Raw genomic sequence first — 25,266 nt, forward strand, 5'->3', positions numbered from 1 at the left:
GGGGTGGGTGGGGTAGGGGGGATCCCCCTCTTTTTTGGGTAATTCTTGCTGAAAAAAGAAGAAAGAAAGGGAAAAAAACCCACCCCATTGCCCCCCCCAAATCCCTCCCTCCTCCCGGGATGTCCTCGCCGTCGCCTTCCTCCTTCGCGGGCGCCAAGGATCGCCCCAAAGTGCCGCGGACGCGGGCGGCGACGTGGAGCCACCGGGAGACGCTGGATTTCCTGGCGCTGTGGGGGGAGGACGGGATCCAGGCGCAGCTGAGCCGGTGCCACCGCAACGCCGACGTCTACCAGTGGATCTCGGAGCGCATGGCCGCCAAGGGCTACTGCCGCGACGAGGACCAGTGCCGCACCAAGGGCAAGGACCTCAAGAAGAGCTACAAGCAAGCCAAGCTGCACGACGGCCTCGCCCGCCAGCGCTGCCGCTTCTTCCACGAGCTGGACGCCATCCTGGGCGGCGGAGGAGGAGGGGGCCAAGCGGCGCCTTGGTGCCAGGTGGTCATCAAGGAGGAGAGCGATCCGGAGCTCGATCCGGAGCAAGGCCTGCCGGAGGACTACTACGCCTGGGCGCGCGTCTCCGTCACCGACGGTAGCGATCTGGAGCCGCAGGGTGAGCCTTCCCCTGTCGCAGCAGCAGCTGGAGCCACAGCCGGCTCCTCCTCCTCTTCCTCGTTGTCCTCGCAGGCGCCCGGCGGCTTGCTCCATCCCGAAGACGTGGCGGCCCCGATCCTCCTCCCGCGCCACGCAGCGGCCGGGGGCTTCATCAAGGAGGAGCGCAGCCCGGTGGAGGAAGAGGCCGGAGGATCCACGCCCTACCTCTACTCCCAGGAGGAGGCGTGCGGGGAGAGCCCCCGGGGGGACCGCCACCTCCAGCCGCTCCTGCGCCGGGAGACCCGCGCCCACCTGGATGCCCCCTGGAGACCCACCGTGAGCCGCAGAGGTGAGTGAGAGCTCCCATCACTGGGGGATGAGGGGGTGTTTGCTGGGGGGGGGTCATCTGGTTCTCCGAGGGCTCTCTCAGCCCCACCTGCTTCGCAGGACAATTGTTGTGGGGAGAGGAAGGGAAAGAGGTTAGGAAGCTGCTTTGGGACTCCTCCTTGTTGGGGTTTAAGGTTCCCCCTCCCTCCCAGACATCTGTCTCCCCAGGAATCCTGGCAGCTAGCCTTTCCTCTGATTTCACAGCTGGATAATCTTGTACCAAGAAAATAGACCCAGAGTAGGGGCGGCCAAACTGTGCCTCTTCCCGAATGTCCATGGATGTGGACTACAATTACCATGAGCCCCTGCCAATTGGTCATGCTGGAGCTTTGGGGCTCCGTGAGAGCTCTCCAGGGTCCCCCCAATGTTGCAGGGAAAGCTGCAAATAGGCCACTTCCATTAATGTGGGGATGATGTTTTCACGTGTGCCTGGGAAAGGGGGCGGAGCCTGGGCGCCTACTCCTGCCTCAAACCGCCTCCCTGTGGCCATCTGACATCACTTCCTGCCCAGGGCTCCTCAAAGCCAGAAAAATATTTCGGGGCTCCTTCATTGACAGTCTGCAGAAGGCTGGCTTCGTTTGTCTCCCAATCCCCTTCTGCATTCCCAAGCGAATGGCCCACCAAATCCACCTCTCATGTTTAAGAATATTCCGTGGGCGCTGCTGAACGCCTGCCTGATTCTGCCAGAACCCAAAGCTGTGGTCTTGGGCCCATTTCTGAACGAATGCCTTCTCTCTCCCCCCCTCCCCCCCCCCCGCTCCAGCCTTCCCCAGACCGCGGACCCTGCTGAGCACCCGGGAAAAGCTGGCTCAGCTCCGGAGCAGACGGAAGAGGCCCCGGGATGACAAATTCGACGAGCTCCTGCGGGATATCCGGACGCACTTCCGCGAGCGGGAGAAGCTCTTCCAAGGCTTGTGGGAGGAGGAGAAAGCCCAGCGGGAGAAGGACAGGAGGCTGTGGACGGCGGAAATGGGCTGGATCCGGCAGATGTGGGCCAAGAGCCAGAGAGAGAGAGAAGCCGCCGGAGAAGAGACGGAAAGCCAGGGGGCTCGGCCCATCAAGGAGGATCACTGGGATCTCTGCAAAGACCTTGAGGGGGCCCCTCCGGAAGACGCTAGCACTCCAGAGCCCCCGCTGTTGAAGGTTGCGTGTGCCACTGACGGCCATCCGGTTTCAGGGAGCCCCAGAGTCCCGAGTTCTAATCCTTCCCTGCCTTCAACTGATTCCCTGTTGCTTCTTGGGAACTGAAGCTCCATACGTTTGTCTTTTACTGAGTCAGACCATTGGGCTGGGTCTCACCCAGTACTGTCTGCTGGCAGTGGCTCTTCCAGGTCTCGGGCAGAGTAGGACCGTTCTCAACATTGGCGGCCTGTGATCTTTTGGAGGAGATGCTGCTTGCCAAAATTATGACCTTTCACTGAGCCCCATCCCAAACCACTCTGTTGACTACCCCTGTCCTAGACCTCTTTTAGGGGCCTCTGGGATCATAACAGCTCCGTGTTGCGTGCCCGGAAGAATAGTTTAAAGTCTCGCAAGGCCTTGATCCCACACAGCAGAGCGTTCTACAAAATCGGGGCCAGGGCAGAAAAAGCCCTGGCCCTGGTCAAGGCCAGTTCTATCTCTTTGGGACCAGGTTTCGATCTTGATGCTCTTTGAGGGGCCTAGCCTAGGAGGTGGTCCCATAGATGTGAACTTAGGCAGATTTTGAGTAGGTGGGCAGAAGGGACTGTGTCGATGCTTGGCTCTTGTGGGCCGTTCTTGCACACCCAGGGAAATTACAATCACCACTTTGGGACTGGGAAGGGAATTTCTTCCAGGCCAGACTGGCCAGAGATTGGGGGGGGGGGGGCAGAATTTGTGCATGGAACTGTGGGTCACTGCGGGTGGTCAGGTAGTTGTGAATTTCCTGCATTCTGCAAGGGTTGGACTAGGTGACCCTGAAGGTCCCTTCTGACTCTTTGATTCTATGGGAGGGTCCCAGACCCTTTTTGGCTGAGCTTCTACAATCTGAGGGGGTCTGGCTAACCTGGGCCATCCATTTCAGAGAAGGGATATTTTCGGTCCATAAACAATCTCTACTGTGAGCAGTCTGAACATTTTTTTAAAGTACGTTGGCATTTTATGTACTTGCATCTCATCCTGTGCTACCTGTGCTGTCAGGTCCTTTGACCCTGAATTTTACAACCTTTCCTGTTCCTCGTGTGCCACTTTTGCTCCATGGAAACATCAGCGCAGTAGCATTTTGCTAAGACCCCTTGGGATAGCTCACTGTCGCACTTGAGTTTTTGAATTTCCCCCAGAATTATCAGGTTGGAATGTTCAGTGAAAGGGGGAGAGGAGAGAAAGAAAAGAGAGTGATTAAAAAACATATTTAGGGGCCAGATGGGGAAGGCCACGTTTACATATGCTCAAAATGTCTGCATTGCAGACTATTATATGCTTCCCTATACAGAACAGGTCTCAAGAGGGAGGGAAAGGTTAATTCAGGGGTAGTCAAACTGCGGCCCTCCAGATTTGCTGGCAGGGGCTCCTGGGAATTGTAGTCCATGGACATCTGGAGGGCCGCAGTTTGACTACCCCTGGAATTTCTCTTAGTGGTTATTATAAAAGGCAGCAGCGAGTTTGGGGGATTCTGCTTTCCTTATTGGCCAACTGTGGAAAGATTCACGGCCTTGATTAGGCAAAGCCAACAAAATTGCCTTATGACACCTAAAAAGAAAACCTAACTGGTCCCTGGGATGACTCTAGTCTAGGGAAGTTTCTGCCGTTCTGTTAGTCTTTGAGGTGCCGTAAGATTTCTTGGCAGCCATGACTGTTTACTTTCTTGAAGTGACCTTAATGGGTCACTTCACTGTCTCTGGGATAAGGAGCTGGGTGGAGCGGAAGAGCCAGCAGCCAGCAAGACTGCCGTGACCCCAGAACGAGAGAGGAAGGGGTGGGGAGGTCCGTGTTTCTGAGTCTGAAGCAGCCAGGAGCTCCTTGGCTCAATTGCCAAACATTGTTGATTCAAGCTAACCGCCCTCATTTTACGACCTCTGTGCTATTGGGCTTTCGACTCTGTCCTGGCTAACATAAGCAAAAGAGTTCAGCTGCAAGTATTTCACTCCTACGATGATTATGTAATCCCCACAGGAGTCCACAGGAGAAATCTGAGATGTTGCCTGTGAAGGGAGAAAAAATCATGGCGTAAATCTTTTTATGAAAATAATTCTTCTGATCTCTACCACTAAGTCTCAAAGAGCAGCTGGCCGGATCTTAACCATTGCTGCAGATGAAATTGCTTTTCTAAAAGAGGGTTTTGCCCCTTTTTCGAGGCTCTCAGGGCAGCATACGTACAGTTCTGCCCTTGTCTGTTTTTTTCCTCACAATAGCCTTGTAAGGTAGGCTAGCCCGAAAGGGAAGGGTAGGATAGAATTGTAATCAGTCGAATTGGAGACCTTTGTGCTTAACACAATGTCCTTTTTTATTGACATCAGTTGCAAGCAGTGTGTGGTGGGTGAAAATGCCCACTGCATGCCATCTATTGTAAGTTGGTTAGGTTTGCTCTCCCAAATAGGCAGTTTCTCACAAGCATTGACCCATGGCCATGTGAAGTGGCTGGATGACCTATAGCAGGGGTAGTCAAACTGCGGCCCTCCAGATGTCCATGGACTACAGTTCCCAAGAGCCCCTGCCAGCAAATGCTGGCAGGGGCTTCTGGGAATTGTAGTCCATGAACATCTGGAGGGCCGCAGTTTGACTACCCCTGACCTATAGCATCAATTCTCGAGCAGAGAAAAAGGCACTTCCTAATTTCTTCTCAAGATTCTTTGATTGGAAGGAATTGTGTCGATGCTTGACTCTTGTGACCCTTTCTTGCATGCCCAGGGAAATTCCAATCGATCTTCACTTTGGGGTCAGGAGTTGAATTTCATCCAGGCCAGAGATTCTGGATGGGGGGGTGGGGGCTCATGGGATTTGTAGTCCATGGACCTCTGGAGTGCCCCAGTTTGGCCACCCCTGCCTGTAAAAGACAGATTCTGTTTTACATTGTAATTATTTATTTCAGATTATATCAAATTTAATAAAAATGTAATCTTTTCTCCTCCTTCTTTGCAGGCCTGGCTGGAGTCTCACGGCCGCAGCTTTGGACATTTTGTAGATGGCAAATGGATGAAGCCGGGGGGAAGGGAGACCTACGCCACCAAAAATCCCACCACAGGTACGGGAGGGATGAGATCAGCAAAGTGAGTAGCTCTCTGCAACCTATCCAGCATTGCTCCAATCGGTCGGAATCAACAGGCTCTGAATAGGATCGCCCGATAAACATTTAACGAGTTTTGAAATATATTAAAAAATTAATCAACTCCGACCCATTCGGGAAACCTTTCCAGGGCCGTCAAGAAACCCCGGTTGAGAAAGCCCTTCCTTGCAGGGTTGCTGTAAGTCAGATGTGCCTTGACAGCAGTTCCCACCACACCACGGTTGTGGAAATAGGCTGGTACAGTGTCAGAATGGCTAAAGAGAGATTAGGTGGGCCTTTCTTGTGGTTAGCATGGTGGGGTTTTGTTATTGTTGTTTTTTTAAAAAAAAATATTCACGGCACATGTGACACCAGTGTTGTATTCTTATCTTTCTCCCACTGCTGCTTGGAGCTGCTGGTCGCTTGGTGGCTGCTGGTCGCAGGCCCCTTGCCCTAGCAGGAGGTGTGGCATTCCCTAGCTCAGAGGCATCCATGCACTGCTTCCTTGCTTCTGAGCCTTTAGCCCAAATGATAGACACATCTTTTGCAAACCCATGAGAGCTAGATAGTTTTAAGCAGAGAGAGAGAGAGAGATGGAAAACATATTTGGAGATTATTACAGGAGATCTTCTGGTGAAAAAAAGTGAGAAGGGATTCCCTTTGATCACTCCAAAAGACTATTTTAGATTCAAACGGGTAGCCGTGTTGGTTTGAAGTAGCACAATAAAATCAGAGTCCAGTGGCACCTTTAAGCCCAACCAAGATTTGTTCAAGGTGTGAGCTTTCGAGGGCAAGCACTCTTCCTCAGACTAACAAAAAGACCGTGCTTGAGATCATGGGTCTAGCGTGTACAGTAGCAGTGAGGGGCAGGGGCCCTTGCTGAGATGGAGGATCTGCGTTGGCCCAGTGCCTTCTGATTAACCTCAGCACCACCGGATGATTAATTTAGGAATCCTTTGTCTCCCGAATTCCATGTGGCGGTAGTGGCTTGCACAGGTCTGGCGTGTCCCTCCAGCAACAAGAACCAAATGAAAACTCCTTCCTTTCTCTCTCACCCTCAGGGGAGCACTTGGCCAACACCCTCCAGGGGAATGGAGAAGATGCAAACGCTGCTGTCACGGCTGCCGCGGAAGCTTTCCAAATCTGGGGCCAGCAGCCTGCCCACGTTCGAGCCCGACATCTCTACAAGTAAGGGCAGGTTTGCTACGTCATGGCTGCTCCTTCTAGAATCCTGGCGGTCCCAGGACTGTCATCACAGCTGCTTTGGTGGTGCCCAGCGTTGTACATATGTATTATGGCAGGGGTGTCCAAACTGTGGCTCTCCAGATGCCCATGGACTACAATTACCATGAGCCCCTGCCAGGCAGTTGTAGTCCATGGACATCTGGAGAGCCATTGACCATTCCTCGGAGACCCTGGTTTGCCTTTTTCTAAAACTCAGATCTTCCAATGAGCTCTGATTTTCCGGGGACAAAAAGGTTGAGTCTCAAAGTGGTGCATGAAAGGGGGGGGGGGGGGTAGGAGAATTCAAGCCAGGGGATTTCCAAGGCTTGTTCGTGTAATCACAAACTGGGGTTTGTCGTTCGTGCTGAATGGAGCGGCGGACACGGTCGCCCAGCCACAAGGACAACGGAGAGGTATTTTCTCAGCCTCCTTAAATTGACCCTGTGCCTTCTGTCTTGCCAGCGTGGCCAGGAACATCCAGAAGCACCAGCGGTTACTCAGCCTCCTGGAGAGTCTAGACAGCGGGAAACTTCTCTGCGAGGCCAGGGATGCGGACCTGCCGCTGGTTGTCCGGCATTTCTACCACTACGCTGGCTGGGCCCAGCTAATGGAGGTGGAGATGAAGGGATGGAAACCTCTTGGTGAGTGGGGGGATGTTGAAACCCCCTGTCCCTTGGGCCAGTTTTTTTTTGTGTGTGGAGAAGGAGATAAACGTGTGGCTTTACCACTGAGTGTTTAGTCCAGCCTTCCTCAACTTTTTTACCATTGAGAAACCCCTAAAACATTCTTCAGGCTTCGAGAAACCCCAGAAGTGGCGCGACTGTGTAGAATATGATTGGGAAGCATAGCTGTGGACACCTGATTATTATGAGCGGATGTCATCACATACATATTCCAGCAATATATTACATATATGTATTCCAGATTGCCCTATCACTGACTTCAAAGTCACCATTTCCTGACAGCGGAAGCCAGGGCTGTGTGGAACACTTAGGGATTCATTTGCAAATTTGGTTGTGTGCATCAGGGCCTAAATCGGGATTGTGGTTTCTTTTCACACTATAGTAATCAAAGGTAACTTTGTATCTCACCCTCCCCCCTCAAACAGCATACGTAATTATTATGAACAAATGTCATCACATACATATTCCAGCAATATATTACATATAAATATATTACATACGTATTCCAGATTGCTAACTGTTCCCCATAGGGATGCCAGCCTTCAGGTTGGATCTGGGGATCCCCCAAAGTTACATCCCCAGGTAACAGAGATCAGTTGCCCCCCAAGATAATGGCCGCTTCGGAAGCTGGACTGTATGACATTATACCCCATTGAAGTCCCTACCCAAGCCCCGCCCCCTTCTGGCTCTACCTCCAAAGTCTCCAAGTTTTTCCCTAAGCAAAGCTGGCATCCCTACTTAGGGATGCCAACAGTGGGTGGGGAATCTCCTGAATATTAAGGGGAAGGAAGCGTTGGGTAGGGAAGACACCTCAGCAGGGCACCATCCCGTAGAGTCCACCTCCCAAGCAGCCATTTTCTCCAGGGGAACGGATCTCTGTCCCCTAAAGCAGGGGTAGTCAACCTGTGGTCCTCCAGATGTCCATGGACTACAATTCCCATGAGCCCCTGCCAGCAAACGCTGGCAGGGGCTCATGGGAATTGTAGTCCATGGACATCTGGAGGACCACAGGTTGACTACCCCTGCCCTAAAGAGCAATTACAATTCTGGGGGTGTTCTAGGCCCCACCAGGAAGTTGTTTCCCCCATACATCCTATGGGCATCTGAAGCAGTAAGGAACAGCTTTGGAGGACTCGTCCGCTGTAAATAATCAATATTAAGCAGTCTTGCAATTGGAGTTTTCCTGACAAAACATAAACTTTCCCGCAGGTGTGGTTGCTGTTCTCATCCCACGGAGCTTCCCTCTGTTGACTCTGGCTTGGAAGGTGTGTCCAGCACTGGCCACGGGTACGTCCATGCAAGAAGGTCCTTTGTTGATGCAAGTTTTTCTGACGGGTGGGATCCAGCCAGCGTTCCTCTCTCGGTCCTACCCAGTAGAGAGCCAGTGTGGTATAGTGGCTAATTGCAGCAGCCTCTGATCTGGAGAGGTTTCGCCACTCCTCCACACACAGCCAGCTGGGTGACCTTGGGCTCGTCTCAGTCCTCGCATTGTCAGAGGCTGCCCTTTTCTCCCGGGAAATTGATCTCTGGCGCCTGGAGCTCCGTTGTAATTCCTGGAGAACTCCAGGGCCCGCCTGGAGGGTGGCAACCCTAGGAATGATATCTGCCTGGGCCTTCTTCCAGACCCTTTCTTTTTCTACTCTTGTCACATATTCCTGGCCGAGCAGGGAACACGGTGGTGCTCAAACCATCCAGCTCAACCCGTCTGACGGCACTGCTGCTGGCCGAGATCTGCACCCAGGCTGGGTTACCTCCCGGAGTCCTCAACGTTGTCACGGGTGACCAGTGCCTGGGCGAGGCCTTGGTGGCCCATCCGGATCTTGACCAAGTGGCTTTTGCCGGCTCCGCTGAGGTAAATGGCTCTCCCCGGGAATCTGAGGCATACTCCGAATAGCTCTTTGTCTGAAGGCTGGGCCCAGTTGGCCTGTGTTGGCGGACCAGGAGGCCTCCTCACTTTATTGAGGCCTGCGTATGCTTCACGAGGCACCAGGCCTTGGTCCTAAGCAGCCTCTTCTTGCTCTCCCCCTTGTGTTTCCATCAAGGGCCTAATTCTATATTGGGTGTGATATAAGCTCTTCTGAGGCTTTGGTGTTTACAGATAGGACAAGTCTGTCCCTTCAGTGCGGGTACCAGTAGGAGATGACCTCCATAGTGTTTTGGTGGCCCTTTCTGTCAGGGAAGCGAAGGGAGGTCAGCAGGTTTATGAGGGGAGCCTCAGGCAGTCACATCTCAACTGCAAGCGGTAACTATGTCTCGGCCTTACACTGAATAAGACCATCGGTCCACCGAAGTTTACTCAAACTGGCAGCAACTCTCCAAAGTCCCAGGCTGACGTCGTACCCCTCACCTCCCACCTGGTCCTTTTCAGTGGAGATGCTGCGGATTGAACCTGGGGCCTGCTGCATACCAAGCAGAGGCTCTACCACTGAAATACGACCCCCTACCACTGAACAAGAGCCTCTTGTGGCGCAGAGTGGTAAGGCAGCAGTCATGCAGTCTGAAAGCTCTGCCCATGAGGCTGGGAGTTCGATCCCAGCAGCCGGCTCAAGGTTGACTCAGCCTTCCATCCTTCCGAGGTCGGTAAAATGAGTACCCAGCTTGCTGGGGGGTCAACGGTAATGACTGGGGAAGGCACTGGCAAACCACCCCGTATTGAGTCTGCCATGAAAACGCTGGAGGGCGTCACCCCAAGGGTCAGACATGACTCGGTGCTTGCACAGGGGATACCTTTACCTTTACTTACCACTGAACTATGACCCCCCATACCAAGCAGAGTACCACTGAACTATGACCCCCTACCAGTGTCGGTAGTATAGCATAACACAGTGCTTTCAGAGGTGTCTGTGATCACCCTGGTGTCCGCCTCCTTTCCACCTCATTGGGACAGGAACGGTGTCAGGAAGCATCTTTTTGGAAACAGCCATCCCTGTTTTAGGAAGATGCTTTCGAGGGTACCCACCGTCCGGCCCCCCTCCACACCCCGTGCCGGATTTTTTGTAGTGGTGTTCGCTGCTCTTTCTCAGCATCTCAAAAAGACTGAGTTTTGTGGGCTGGAAATGTCATCCACGGGCCCCCCGTTCAAATCTCGCCTCTGCTACAAACCCGTTAAGCGGCTTTCAGCCTCGCCTCATCACAGTATGGGGGCCGTCCTGCTGGTTGTGCCACGAGATTGTGGCGATGGGACCTAGGAACGCGTTCGTCACAGGAAATACTGTTGATTTTCCAGGATTCATATGTTGTGTTTAAAGGGGGTTGGAGGCTGGAGATGTCCCTGCGAGGTAGGCCAGAAAGGGCTTCCCCAGTGAAGGCAATGCCTGTTTCCCCAATCCAGGCAGGCCGCAGCGTGCGCCGTCTAACAGCCGGGGCTGGCAAGAAACTTTCCCTGCAACTCGGAGGGAAATCGCCCTTCATTGTCTTCGACTCTGCCGACTTGGACAGTGCTGTTGACGGGCTGGTGGATGCCTTTTGGCTGAACCAAGGACAGGTATTTTCGGTCCAGAAGGGTTGATAGACCGGGGGGGGGGGGGGGGTAAAGTAGGAAACGGCATCTGTTTTCCTTTGAATGTATAGCAGGCTTCTCCCACCATCAAGCTGCTGGCCTCCAGGTTTCTAGCTTTCTAGTTCCTGACTATTTGGAAAGTCATTTTCTTGGATGCTTTAGGATGCTTAGGGCTGATCCTGCGTTGAGCAGGGGGTTGGACTAGATGGCCTGTATGGCCCCTTCCAACTCTATGATTCTGTGATTCTGATCCTGCGTAGAGCAGGGGGTTGGACTAGATGGCCTGCAAGGCCCCTTCCAACTCTATGATTCTATGATTCATCGGCATGTGGTTGTGTTAAAAATATATTAAAATGTGAAAAAGCTTATAAGTTTTGGGCAAAAGTTCATACCATTGTGTAGTTAATGTGGGGTCTTAGATTTCGTATGTAAGCTAAATCTGTATTATTAAATATATATATATCTCCGCAGTGCCTCCCAGCCTAAACTCAAAGCTTAACTAAAACGAGGCACTTAATGGAGTAAGTGTAACAAATGAAGACTAAATTTTACTATTCTTTATATTAACAACTTATACTGTCTCTTTTCTATATTTCTATCTTTATGAATATATATAGATAGATAGATAGATAGATAGATAGATAGATAGATAGATAGATAGATAGATAGATAGATAGATAGATAGATAGATAGATAGATAGATAGATAGATAGATAGATAGATAGATAGATAGATAGATAGATAGATAGATAGATAGATAGATAGATATAGACAGAGAGAGATATTAAAATTATACCATGGGTTGCTGGAGAAAAAGAATGGCTCTTAGAGCCCAGAAACTAAATAATCTCTTTTGTGTTTCTTCCACGTTTAGGCCCACAATGCCGGGACTCAGCTCCTCTTGCAGGAATCCATTGCCGGCGATTTCGTTCAGCGCTTGAAGCGCCGGATGGGCCAGCTACGGGTGGGGGACTCTCTAGACAAGGTCACAGATCTGGGTGCCTTGGCTGACGAGGGCCAGCGAGACGCCATCGAGAGCCTGGTGGCGGAAGCCCGGGCAGAAGGTGCTGAGGTGAGGCTTTTTGGATCCTCCGCAGGGGGCTGGGGTCACAACCTGCATTGATTTGGTTTTACTGGATGTTTGTTCTGCTCTGAGCCAAATGTTTGTCTTGCTTTTGTCCAAATATTAACTTCCAAAGGCTTTCAGAGCAGTGTTGGTTTGGGGGCCTCCTGAACCCCAGTGGGCCTAGTTGCCGTTTGGTGAAGTACTGGAAAGTTCCATGAGAGAGAACTGGGCTAACAAACCTTTGACCGGAACTACAGTTCCCAGGATTCCATGGGAACAAGAGGCTAGGTTACTATTAGGCTGGAGTGAGTCCATGGTGCCTGAACTGTGTCTTGAAAAAGTGGGTCATCGTGACCCTCCTATGGGTGGAGGGAAAGGAGAGTCAGTGGCAGGCTTGGGTTGCGTTAATGGACTTGCCAACCTCCAGGGGAGGCTTGTAGATCTCGAATTATAGCTCCTCTCCCAACTATAAAGATCCCATGGAGAAAAGGACTGCCTAGGACAGTGGACTCTATGGCATTTCTCCCACCTGAGACCCCTTCCTTCTCCGAACCCTCCCTTCCCCAGGCTGTACCCCGTAATCTCTAGGAATTCTCCCCTTTGGAGTTGCTCAGTGAGAGTCTATATTTATACATTCTTAAACATGAATAAAAACCACCTTGTAGAATGGACTTGCTGTGCAGGTGGGCTCCAAATAGAATAACAACAGTGCAATCCTAAAAGCTTTCTTGAGAAATCCTGTTGAAGGGACCTGAAGAGGATTCTGGGTAGACCTGTTCAGAACTATTGTTTGGAAATCGCTGATTGAATTCAGACGTGGTCTTAAGAGGTTGGGAACTGGGGCACCTGGGTTTTCGGGAAGCAGGAGGTCTCTGAAGGGCCTGGAGAAGAGGATGCTGGGAACAAAAGCTTCCGCATTTAAAGAGAAGCCAGGCTTTGAGCGCCGCTGGTTGTATGTTGTTTATCCCCTTAGATCTTCCAGGCCTGGGCAGCCCTCCCGTCAAGTGGATCCTTCTACCCTCCAACCTTAATCACCGGTGTGTACACGACCTCTCGCTGTGTCCGGGAAGAGGTAGGCGGACACGCAGGGTTAATTTTTACTGGGGGCCATCCCTGAATTCACCCCACTTTCTGAGACAGAGGATGAATTCTAGATACAGTAGCAAGGAAGGGTCTCTGAGCATGTGCAGAGTGCCATTTCATCACCACTGCGTCATGCCCGCCTTCTCGTTTGCGGGTCGCAGTAAGCCGGTGAAAAAACAGGCCACATGGCCCAGAACACCCTCAACAGCCAGTAGACTCTGGCCGTCAAAACCTTCGACAATTCAGATTTCAGGTTGCATCTTGCTTTCAGGTTATCCTGGGAGGTAAACAGCTAATCCCAGAATCCTTTGTTCTTTGTCCCTTTGTTTGTTCAGCTGTTGTTCTGTGGCTTAAAATGCAGGTGTTTGGGCCCGTTCTGGCCTCGTTGACTTTCCGGACAGCCAAGGAAGCAGTGGCGTTGGGAAACAGCACCCCCTATGGGCTGGCGGCCAGCGTGTGGACAGAGACCCTTCCGCTTGCTCTGGAGGTCGCCCACAGGTGAGCTTCCCGACCTGTGGCCCGTACGTTTAGAGGTAGTGATTGGGCAGTAGGCTGTGTGCTTTGCATGCAGAATGGCCCTGAGCCCTAAGTGATCTGTGGTCACAAGTGTGTGGAGGTGGGGGGACACACACATGTGCACATGCCTTCTCCGCTGGAGATTCTAAAGAACGGCTGCTGGTCAGAGCAGAGGGTGCTTCTCAAAATGGGCCAAAATGGGCCACTGAGCTCCCTTGTTTGTAGCATCTGCTCCCTGTAGGGATGCCAGACTCCCTCTGGAGCCAGGGAAACCCCCATTTTGGGCAATTTCAGAAAGCGGGGGACAATCCCTCCCAAAACAGCTGCTTTTGTGGTGATTCTCCCCCCCCACACACACACACACACAAACACAAACACACACTTCCTGTGGCCAGGAAGAACATTCTGACATACTGCCATCACCTGGAAATGATGTCAGCATGCCTGGGTCATCGGAATGGCGACACTCTGGTTTGTGGGTAAGATTGTGTGGTTTGAGCCTGATTTCTTTTACCATAGAGTTTTCCCAAAAGCCACAGTGTTGCGCCTGACGTTTCTAACATGCCGATGTCATTTCTGAATGAGATCAGCATCCCAGGTGTTCTTCTGGCAGGGGCTCATGGGAACTGTAGTCCATGGACATCTGGAGGACCACAGGTAGACTACCCCTGCCCTAGATTACAGAAATGCAGTGTCATTTTCCCTCCTAACCGCTTGCTGATGATCTGCACCTGAATCTTCCCTTCCCCCCCCCCCAATTCTGCCTTCTCAGCTTGCAGGTGGGAACGGTTTGGATCAACGGCCACAACATGCTGGATGCTGCGTCCGCCTTTGGGGGCTGCAAAGAAAGCGGCTACGGTCGGGACGGAGGCAAAGAGGTGGGTCGGGCTGGGACTCAGTTGGGGAGAGGGCAGGGCATGGTTTGAATGCACAAGTTGGGCAAGTTCGATCCCCAGCGTCTCCCGTTAGAGCAGTGCTACTTGCTCAGTTGTTCGGGAGCCCACCTGTTGCCCTTCTGGGCACTATTCTGCAGCATGGTGCCCCATGTTTTAGAAAAGTGGGCAAGGCCTTTGCCTAAAGGGGGCTTGTTGCCAAGGGAACAAGTAAGCTGTGAGCCTCCTTGAGGGGCAGGACTGATGCCTGGGATTGAAAGAAATGTCACTCTTACGCTTAATGATAATGGTAATTTTTGGACATGGCTGTCTGCAAGTTACCAATTGAGTACCACAGAATCTGTGGATCTCTCTGATTGTGGGGAAAGGCCGGTCAAGAGGAGACAATAAGGGCATAGAGCAGCCTTTTTCAACCTTTTGACCGTGGAGGTACTGGCAAAATATTTTTCAATCTCCGAAATACCAGGAAGTGAAAGGAGCCTTGGCCAACAAAGGTTTAAATGGCCAGGGGCCCTCCCCTTCCCACCTCCTCTAGGCCCCTCATTGGCCATTTTGGGAGGGGGCAGGCCAACCTGCCCAAATAAAGATAGAATTTTTTTTTATTAAAAAGCCCTCTCTTTTTCCCTCTTCACTCAGAGCTGGGAAGGGCAGAGATAAGGTGGAGGGCTCACCCCAGCTGCCATTTTGGAAAAAAAAAAAACACTCTGCATTACCATGTTTAGGATCCCTTGGCTTGGAGGGACAATCTGAGTCTGGATAAGATGGCGTTGTAGGTTATTTTGGGGATAGAGGGGGATTATGGTTACCCTGAACAGGAGGACATAAAGTTAAGGTGATCTGTCAATAATAATAATAACAACAATAATTTGAATTGTTTCCCCTGCCCTCAGAGCCTCTATGAGTACGTGAGACCAAGCTGGGAGATCCGCCCAGGCCCCAGCGCCGTGGAGATCAACTGCAAAACTTTTGCTACCTCAAAGGGGACGGAGGCTCCTCTGAACCCTGGCGACAGAAGAGCCCCTTCTGATCCAGAAGGAGAGTTCCCCAGGTGAGGGCGTGCGTGATTGTTCTTGCTGCGGGGCCTGGCCGGAGTCGGGTTGGGATGTGAAAACCAGCCCAGCAGCTAATGGAGCTGTGTAGCCCCTGCAGATCTGGGAGAACTGGGCTTCAGCAGGGAAAATGGTATAGAAATTTTAAAAATAAGCATATAGTGGGCGCCCTCGCAAAACAACAATTCCTGGGAGTTGTTTGTAAGGGATCCTTTAGATCAGGGGTAGTCAAACTGCGGCCCTCCAGATGCCCATGGACTACAATTCCCATGAGCCCCCGCCAGCCTTCGCATTCGCTGGCAGGGGCTCACGGGAATTGTAGTCCACGGACTACCCTTTGGCGGAACTCGCTTGAGCGCGATCGCCGTCTCCCTTAACCCTTGTTCCTGTGGGTCTGTCTGCTGGCAGCGTGGACCGGACCTACAAGCTGTACTACGGGGGAGCCCAGAAGAGACCGGACTCCATGAGTTCCCGAGCGGTCCTCGATCACAGCGGCAAGGTCCTGGCCTACGTGGCGGACGGGAGCGTCAAAGACATCCGTAACGCGGTGGAAGCGGCCCACAAGGCTGCCCCCAAGTGAGTCCGGCTGGGGAGGTGGAGGGGGGGACAAGTGGGGCTCATGGTCCAGAGGGGAGGGGAGATAAGGCCCCTGGGTGTTTCACCGCACACGTGCACAGGAAAAACCTACAGCTGGGTCCAAGGGTCTGTTCTTCTACCGATAGGGCCTCCCAATAGGTATCAGGAACAGCTGGCCCTCAAGGAAAGCTCCTCCATAGGGATCCCAGTCCCAAGGTGGGACCTGGAGATCCCTGGTATTATAGCTCATCTCCAGGCGAACAGAGATCAGTTCCCCTGGAATATGTTCAGTCTTGCAGGGCGGCATCTACTGCAGCTCATGTCATTCTTCTGTAACCCAAAGCTACCCTTTTGGAGACTTACCTTATCAGGCACAATACAAAGCATCTGTGTCCAAAAGCAGACAATCTTGGTTAGATGATGATTATTCTTTAATTTACAGGCTGCCCCTCCACGCAGGTAGCCTCAGAATATTGGTGCTGGATGGGTGGTGCTTGGAATATTTGGGGATGCATCTCCAGCTGGCCGCTGCTTAGAGGAGCCCTTCCTCTGTAAGTAGGGCTGCACTTATACTGCGCTTTTCACTCCCCGGAGGAGCCTCAGACTGGCTTACAATCGCCTTCCTTTCCTCATCACAGACGCCCTGGGAGGGAGGTGGGACTGAGAGAGCTCTGAGAGAACGATGACTGGCCCAGGGTCACCCAGCTGCAGGTCGCACGTGCTTGCCGATCCCCCCTGCCAAAGTAGCAGCTGTAACCGAAAAGGGAGAGAAGGATCCCACAGGACTGTCTTGGAAGGACTGTACGTGATTTCAAAGAGTGAATTCCAGGGTGGGGGGAAATTGATGCTGCCAGAAGTCCTTCTCAGATGCGACAGTAAACAAATCAGCGTTAACTGGAGCCATGGGAAGAGAGAAGGTCCAGTTGAAGCCCCATGTCCTCAACTCCTCAGAGAGAGAATTAATTTCTGGCTCCTTCACGTTCTGATGGATTTCCGTGGAAATCTAACTAATCGGGTGTGAGGTTATGCGATGTCCAAGAATGGGGAACCAGGGAGGGAAATGGGGCCGCCTAGAAGGAGGCAAGGAGGAAATAGCACAGGAGGACTCATCTCTCGGTGAGGTGGGACCATGGCTCATGGGTCGAGCATCTGCCTTAGAGGCAGAAAGTCTTTGGGTTAGTTCCCAGCGTCTCCAGTAAAAAGGGCCAGGACTGGAATTAGGTGCTCCAAAAGACCTGTACCTGGGACCTTGGAGAGCTGCTGCCAGCCAGAGCAGGCAATACTTAGGAAACCGAGGGTCTGGCTCAGTTTAAGGCAGCTTCACGGGTCCTTGTCGCTCCGGCAAGGGCCGTGCAATTTCATTTCCGCAAGTTCCTGCTCCAACACAGCCCTCTTTCTTTGTCTTTGAATGGGAACATTTAGGACCCTTTATAAATAGCATTGTACAAAGGGTGATAACTTTTCTGACTTTTGCTTGGGGCTATTGCTCGGGGAGGAGCAGAACACACCTCGTTGCATTCAGAAGGGGTGCAGCCTCTGGCTTCTCCAATTCCAGGATCTCAAGTGAGGGGTCTTGGAAAGGATCTTTTTCTGCTTGAGGCTCCGGGAAGTCCCTGCCAATCAAAGGAGGCCGTACCCAGCTGTTTAGACCAACAACTTAATAGGTGGTGACCAATTTTCTTTGCCTGTAGGAGAGCTGCTGGTTTTTGATACCCCACTTTTCATTACCAAAGGAGTCCCAAAATGGCTCACAAACCCCTTTCCCTTCCTCTCTCCACCCCTGTGAGGCAGGTGAGGCTTAGAGCGCTTTAACGGAATTCCTCTAAGAAAAGAGCTCCGAGAAAACTGTGCCTAGCCCAAGGTCACCCAGCTGGCTGCATGTGGAGGAGAGGGGAGTCAAACCCAGTTCTCCAGATTGCAGCCTGTCACTCTTTAACTTCTATACCACACTGTCTCTCTTTCACGAGAGCAGCCAATCCTGAAATTATAGAAGCCCGATGGATTTTTTTTCAGCCTTCAAGATCTGATAGTTGAATGATGCTTGATTCTTGTTGCCACAAGATGTAATCCTAACCCCCTCCCATCCTGCATATTATTAAAGCGGTGGCAAAAGTTTTGTAGCGCATAGAGGGAGAAAGCCGGTTGTCATAAAGACAAAAGCCACCCCCTTACCCTGCGGTCCCCGGTCTTTTTGAGCACAGGGAATTTGGACACTAGATGGAGAACTGATCTTTGTCGCCTGGAGATGGTTTGTAATTTCGGGGAGGGGCGGCTCTTTTTTCAACCCCCCCCCACTTGGAGGTCACGACCCTTGCTCTGATAGTTATCAGATTCCTTGACAGATTGGCTTTCTCTGTGCAAGGCTTTTCCTGAAAAGCAAGCGACCTGCAGGGGTTCTGGGGACAAGCAGTCTGGGCTCGTCGACCCCTTTTCTCGTCTAACACGGAGGCGGGTCTCCTCAGATGGGCAAAGCAGACGGCTCATACACGGGCGCAGATCTTGTACTACCTGGCTGAGAACCTGGAGCTGCGTCGAGCCGAAGTGGCGTCGCGTCTCGAGGCCTTGACCGGTGCAGGGAGAGAAGAGGCCTTGCGGGAGGTGGACCTCAGCATACAGCGGCTCTTCCACTGGGCAGCGTACTCTGACAAATACGGCGGGGCCGTGCAGGTGAGAAACGGCAGGGCTGTGTACTTGGATGTCTACGGTAGGGCTCTGTCTGGTTTGGACTGGCTGCCCACCTGGAAGGGAACAGAAGACCAGGCGTAGTTGAATATTAATTGGGTCGGAATTGTAGCTTTATTTCTGCCAGGCCTCTGTTCGACTTTGTGTTGAGAATTTGACTCTCTGTGATAAAAGTAGATTGGAAGGGGGTGATTTGAGGCAGTGGAATTCAGTAACTACAAGGGACATTGAAGTTTTCTGCATGAAAGGTTAAGCTTTCGGGTGGTTTTTATATCCTTTCACTGTATAGCCCCAGAATATTTATTTATAGCAGCTTGGTGTCCTAGTAGTTACGAGTGGCAGCCTCTAATCTGGAGAACCGGGTTTGATTCCCCACTCCTCCTCCGCATGCCGCCAGCTGGGTGTCCTTGGGCTAGATACAGTTCTCTCAGGGCTCTCTCAGCCTCACCTCCCTCACAGGGAGTCTGTTGCGGAGAGAAGAAGGAAAGAGGATTGCAAGCCGCTTTGAGACTCTTTCAGGTAGTAAAAAGCAGAGTACAAAACAAAGAAAGCACTTTTCTTTTTCCTCTCACTTTAATCAAGCCCTTTAGCTGCAGGTGCAGAAAATGGCTTCCAGTTAAGGTTGCCAACCTCCAGGCGGGGCCTGATGTTCTTACCGCTGCTGTCCAGACTAAGGAAATCACCTTCCCCTAGAGAAAACGGATTTTGTAAACCGCCACGAGACATTTGAGAGCAGCGGTATATAAATATAAATATAATATAAATAAAATGCCTGCTTTGGAGCGTAGACTCTACGGCACTGTACTCTGCTTTCCAAAACTGCTTTCCCTTTCAGTCTCTACCCCCCCCCCCCCAAAAAAAATATCTTCAAGAATTTCCCAACCCAGAGTTGGCCGCGCCCCCTTAACAGGGCACAAAAACAACATAATACAAACAGTGGTAAACACATTCAGGAGGACAGCTTGAAACCTAAAAGCAGCGGTCACCATGTCCCCTTTTAGAGCCTCATAGCTGAAACCCGCATTCTGCATCACGACCGGAAGCTGTCCGTGATTCAGCATGAGCCGTCTTCACCTTGGCTGAAATTACGGCCGGTCACTGTGGACAGCCGGTCTCCCATATGTGAAACTTAGAGAAGCCTTCCCTCTTTCACGCCAGCCGCTTGCTCCCCTCTCTTAACAGGAAACCCCTTTATACGGGGCCTCCCTCCTCTTCCGGGAGCCTGTCGGCGTCATGGGAATCGCCTGCCCCAACGAACAGCCCCTGCTTAGCTTCCTCAGCTTGCTGGCTCCGGCTGTCGTCCGTGGCAACTGCGTGGTGATGGTCCCCAGCGAGCGGTACCCGTTGCCCGCCCTGGATTTCTACCAGGTACTGCCCTTTTCCTCTTTTACCCTCTCTTGCCTTGCATCCCACAAGGGACTTGTGCATATTTAGAGATGCGTGTCTATGTAGCCTGGGCAGCCCAGGCCTATATGGTCTTGTCAGATCTCGGAAGCAAAGCAGGGTCAGCTTTGGAGGAAAGACCACCAGGGACGTCCTGGGTAGTTACGCAGAGGGAGGCGTGAGTGGGCCCGGGGGGACTCCTTTTTCACCCACAGAAAAAGCTTGTTGGATCCGACCTCATTTTTTGACATTTCACAATCTAGGGAAAGCCATTAAGTTTTCCAAAATTATTTGATTCCAAGAACGAAGAAACATAAATCAAAAGTAAATTAATTGTTCCAGAATGACTCAGTAGCATGCGTGGAATTTTTCACTCCTTGGGTGTTTACGAAAGATAACTTGGGCAGTGATCAAGGACTTTGGTATGAGGACTCCTTTGGGTGGCCAGATTGGGTGGGTGGCTCTCCCCCATTCCTGAGACAGGCGGATTTAGAAGTCAGAGCCGAGTGGTATGATACCCCTTGCATACTGCCCCATAGGGAGAGCTAAAGGTAAAGGTATCCCCTGTGCAAGCACCGGGTCATGTCTGACCCTTGGGGTGATGCTTTCTAGCGTTTTCATGGCAGACTCAATACGGGGTGGTTTGCCAGTGCCTTCCCCAGTCATTACCGTTTACCCCCCAGCAAGCTGGGTACTCATTTCACCTCGGAAGGATGGACGGCTGAGTCAACCTTGAGCCAGCTGCTGGGATTGAACTCCCAGCCTCATGGGCAAAGCTTTCAGACGGCTGCCTTACCACTCTGCGCCACAAGAGGCTCTTATAGGGAGAGCTAAGAGATAACGAACCTTGGGATTCTGACTGAGGGGGTTCTACCTTTTACATTAGTTGATTTGGCACTGGATTGTCAATAGCTGATCTTATCAGTTTTCCAAGCAATAGCTGAGCCTCAGCCAGGAGCCTCTGAGACATCTTGTGAGATTGTTACCGAGACGTATCACATACGGCATGTTTGGTGGTATTATTTAAAAGCTTCAGTAGAGGACTGAAGTTGATCCTTTTATGGGAGAATTGACTTTATGAAAGTTAGATTTCAAGTAGGTCGTTGGTGTGGAACAGCAAAAGGTTTGGGTCCCCAGGAATCTTTAAGACCAATGGATGAGTGAGAAGGTTGTGAGTGTCCTGCATAGTGCAGGGGGTTGGACTAGATGACCCAGGAGGTCCCTTCCAACTCTAGGATACTATGATTCTAAGTTCAGTCTCAACATCCGGAAGAAGTTCCTGACAGTCAGAGTGGTTCCTCAGTGGAACAGGCTTCCTCAGGAGGTGGTGGGCTCTCCATCTTTGGAGATTTTTAAGCAGAGGCTGGATAGCCATCTGATGGAGAGGCTGTTTCTGTGAAGGCTTAAGGGGGTGGCAGGTTACAGTGGATGAGAGATAGGGTTGTGAATGTCCTGCATAGTGCAGGGGGCTGGACTAGATGACCCAGGAAGTCCCTTCCAATTCTATAATTCTATGTCTTCAGATACAAAGAAACAAAATTTCCTCAACTGTTACATATAGGTAGAGAGAGTGTATAGGGTTTAATTGCCAGGAAGGGCAATTTAGTGGGCAAAAACTTTGTCTTAAAGGTGTTTTTGAAGGAAATGGATGGCAGGGTATTTTTATTGCAGCTTTCATTTTCTTGTGACTTTTGTAGAATCAGGAAAGGCACACCCCAGCTCAACCAGGCAAATTCCTTTTGGTTTTATTGCTGGCATAAATTACCTCGTTTATAGACCTCCTTTGTGTTTTGATGTATTGTGTCAGGATTCCAAAGTACAAGCGTGGCTCCCGAAGGGGGGAAAAATGTGATTTGACCATTTGAACCAGCAAGCAAAAGTAAAATCAATAGACCAAGAGGTGAACTGGCAGTCAAGAGTATCATGTTGCAGATTCAAGACCGCAAGAGTTAAAAACCAACCCACTCTCAATAATCATAGAATCGCAGAATCATAGAGTTGGAAGGGGCCAGACAGGCCATCTAGTCCAACCCCCTGCTCAACGCAGGATCAGCCCTAAGCCTCCTCATAGAATCATAGGATCACGGAATCATAGAGTTGGAAGGGGCCAGACAGGCCATCTAGTCCAACCCCTTGCTCAACGCAGGATCAGCCCAAAGCCTCCTCATAGAATCATAGGATCACAGAATCATAGAGTTGGAAGGGGCCAGACAGGCCATCTAGTCCAACCCCTTGCTCAACGCAGGATCAGCCCAAAGCATCCTAAAGCATCCTAAATAATGGCACAGAGGAGAATTTTAAAAGTCTTCTCTGGTACCGAAATCTCAACCCCCCTCCCCCGAAAAAAGGTGTTAATTGCGTTGCAGCTGGGGTAAAAACCCCTCTCCCTCCCCACAAGGTTTGGTGCATCCAGACTTATAAAGCAAGGGGTAGCATATCTCACCGAAAAATGGCAGGACCTATCCAAAATGCTGCTATCTGCTTTCGTTGTGGCGCGGGAGCGGTCGACTTCAAACCAAGTGGGAAAACACCAAAGCCAGAAGATTGACTGCCAAAGAGGTCTTGCCGGCTAGATCTTCTGTATCCTAACCGAAATTGTTCTTCGTATCCAGAAACCAGATGTAGCTGCTTTTGATTAAGGCCACTGAACGCTTCCATCTTTCTTCGCTTGAATCAGGTACTCGACACCTCGGATGTCCCAGGCGGAGTGGTGAACATCATCTCAGGCGACCGGGACCATCTCAGCCGGGGCTTAGCTGAGCATCAAGACATTCAAGCCATGTGGTACTTTGGCTCCAAGGAGGTGAGTGTCCCTTGACGGTCGTAGCAGGGAAAGCACAGAATTCACTGTTGAGTTCCCCTTGTATCTTCGCTTTGCTTCGTAACAAGCTACGCAAGTTTGCGGCTGCAATGAGAATGCCTCTCCCATCACGCCTAGGTTGTGTGTATTGTGCAGAAAATTAATTGTGCACCTAAGAGTTGTGTGAAAAAAAATAATAGATCATGCAGATTGAGTCAACGGGCATGATTTCTCTTGTTTTGCATAATTTATTCTACTTTTGCTAGTCACTGAAAAGGTCACAAGGAGGACACGAACGCCCATCCACTGGAAATAATATTAGGCAATATTAGGCTTCTGAGATTTTAATAGGAATTGCCCTATGCACCTTCAAGGATAATGTTCCAAATTTTAAAACAAGACACCTACCTTTTGGTGGGTTGTTTTAGAATGAAAGCTGAGATTCTTGGGTTTCCAAATTCTACGCCTGCTGTACAATCGCAGTACAGATCCAACTTATTTTCATACTGTCTCAAGGAAAGCCCTGAGATCTCTGCAGAGATTTCCTGTTCATTCTGGGCTAGAACAGTCCGGCTGAAGGGAGAAAAGGGGTACTTCACGCACCTGATAAAGTTCTCAGGAGGTTCCGTAAGTTGGAGACGGTTGACAAAAAGCACTTTTCCCCCTTTCCCAAAACATTAGAAGTGAAGCTGATGGGCAGTAGGTTCAGTGCGGACAAAACGAAATTCCACTTTACACACAAAGTACTTAAAGTGTCTGATTCACTGCCAGAGGATGTGGTGATGGCCACAGGAGTAAACATCTTGAAACGGGGATTAGATAGATTCACGGAGGAGAAGTCTGTTACAGGCCATGGTGATCGAGGGGAACCTCCAGATTCAGAGGCACTAATCCTCGGGAATCTTGGAGCCAGGGCGGCAACATTTTTTGTCCATTTAAATGTTTGCTTTTTTTAACTGGACATTCTGTAACCCACCACGAGCCTGCTTGGGAGTGGCAGGTAATAAATTAAATAACAACAACCTCAGTGGAGGACTTTTTCTTCTGGTTTTGTCCAGTGTGTGAGACAGGATGCCAGACTAGAAGGACCACTGGTCTTGATCCAGCAGGGCTCTTCTTACATTGTTATGTTTCCAGCAGTGATTCAATGTAAGGAAAACAAGCTGATAAGAGTCATGCTTCAATTACGGGGGATGTTTAGGACATCTCTTGGATTATAAAGGAATGTGGCAGATTTACAGCCTAGTCAAAAGGCTGGAACCCAAAGCTGCTGGCGTAATAAAACACTTTTCCATGACACTTTTTTCTTCCTTGGAAGCCAGCCCTCTGGACCTCTGTGGTCAGATGTCTTTTCTTTCCTCTGCCTCTTCCCACTGCTCTTGGTGAACCGCTGTGGAGTGAGAATTTTTATATGCGGCCTGTGAGGTCACCTTGCATGTCCCTTCCTGGAATGCTGAAGGGAATTCAGCCACTGAAAAATTGCCTTGACTGAATGTCTTTTCGCACAGAGCAAATGCTGGATCACTTCCGTGTTTCCCAGCAATGCCCATGCGGAGCAGGTCTGTGCCTGTCGAGAAGCTGCCGGTGCTCTGGGGATCATGGCCTGGCCGCTTTGCGGCCAAATTAAGTTGCACTCGCAAATTCCCCATGGACATCTGAGGTTTGCGCTCGTGAAGCCTGCGATGAAATCTTCGCCATCACTGGAAAAGTTGGCTACAGGCACATCTTCCCTCCAGGGACGTGGTTGAGGTCCTTAATGCGCCTTTCTCATTGAGTACAGAATTACTCATAGTTCTTGGGACCTGGTACAGTTTGCTCCCTTCTCTGTGTTTGTACAGTTCAGTGCTTGGAAACTGACTTCGCTCACAGCAGGTGGCTGGAGAGCTAGAAGGGCCAGGCTGCTTTGGACCAGGTCAAAAAAAAAATTTTTTTTAAGCGTCTGTAACTGTTCATTAGAGCCTCTTGTGGCGCAGAGTGGTAAGGCAGCAGACATGCAGTCTGAAGCTCTGCCCATGAGGCTGGGAGTTCAGTCCCAGCAGCTGGCTCAAGGTTGACTCAGCCTTCCATCCTTCCGAGGTTAGTAAAATGAGTACCCAGTTTGCTGGGGGGTAAACGGTAATGACTGGGGGAGGCACTGGCAAACCACCCCGTATTGAGTCTGCCATGAAAACGCTGGAGGGGCAGACATGACTTGGTGCTTGCACAGGGGATACCTTTACCTTTAACTGTTCATTGATACCACCATGCCTGGATCGTTCCCTTCCTGCATGGTCCTCCTTTCTTTCTCTTCCTGGCTTTCTTTTTTCTTCTAACCATGGTGTGCTTTGATGCTTCCACCACTTTCCGTCTGCAGGGTTCCACGGCTGTGGAATGGGCCTCCTCGGGGAACCTGAAGAGGACCTGGGTGAACTACGGAGCAGAGCGGCGGTGTTGGTCTGACCTGCAAGAAGGAGCGGGGGAAGAATTTCTCTACCAAGCCACGCAATGCAAAAGCGTCTGGATGCCCATGGGCGATATATTTGCCAACTGAGCCATCGGAACTGCAAGGCCATTCACAAAGGGGGAGGGGAATGTAGAAGCTGAGAATAAAAGATTTTGGTTGAAATTTGTAAA

General features: G+C 51.0%; 1 protein-coding gene across 1 annotated transcript; it reads left to right on the forward strand.

Moving 5' to 3' along the window:
• Positions 1–31: 31 nt before the first annotated feature.
• Positions 32–25,266, forward strand: ALDH16A1 (aldehyde dehydrogenase 16 family member A1). Its single transcript, XM_077315814.1, has 18 exons — positions 32–939; positions 1,741–2,120; positions 5,076–5,178; positions 6,261–6,387; positions 6,886–7,064; positions 8,316–8,393; positions 8,774–8,958; positions 10,438–10,590; positions 11,480–11,677; positions 12,645–12,743; positions 13,116–13,252; positions 14,043–14,148; positions 15,054–15,211; positions 15,621–15,788; positions 18,251–18,455; positions 19,653–19,838; positions 22,531–22,656; positions 25,007–25,266. The coding sequence occupies exons 1-18, from the start codon at positions 120–122 to the stop codon at positions 25,181–25,183; spliced, it is 3,585 nt and encodes a 1,194-aa protein (XP_077171929.1). The 5' UTR covers positions 32–119; the 3' UTR covers positions 25,184–25,266.

This window comes from Paroedura picta, chromosome 16 (assembly GCF_049243985.1).
Source record: "Paroedura picta isolate Pp20150507F chromosome 16, Ppicta_v3.0, whole genome shotgun sequence".
In the NCBI taxonomy this organism is placed as follows: domain Eukaryota; kingdom Metazoa; phylum Chordata; class Lepidosauria; order Squamata; family Gekkonidae; genus Paroedura; species Paroedura picta.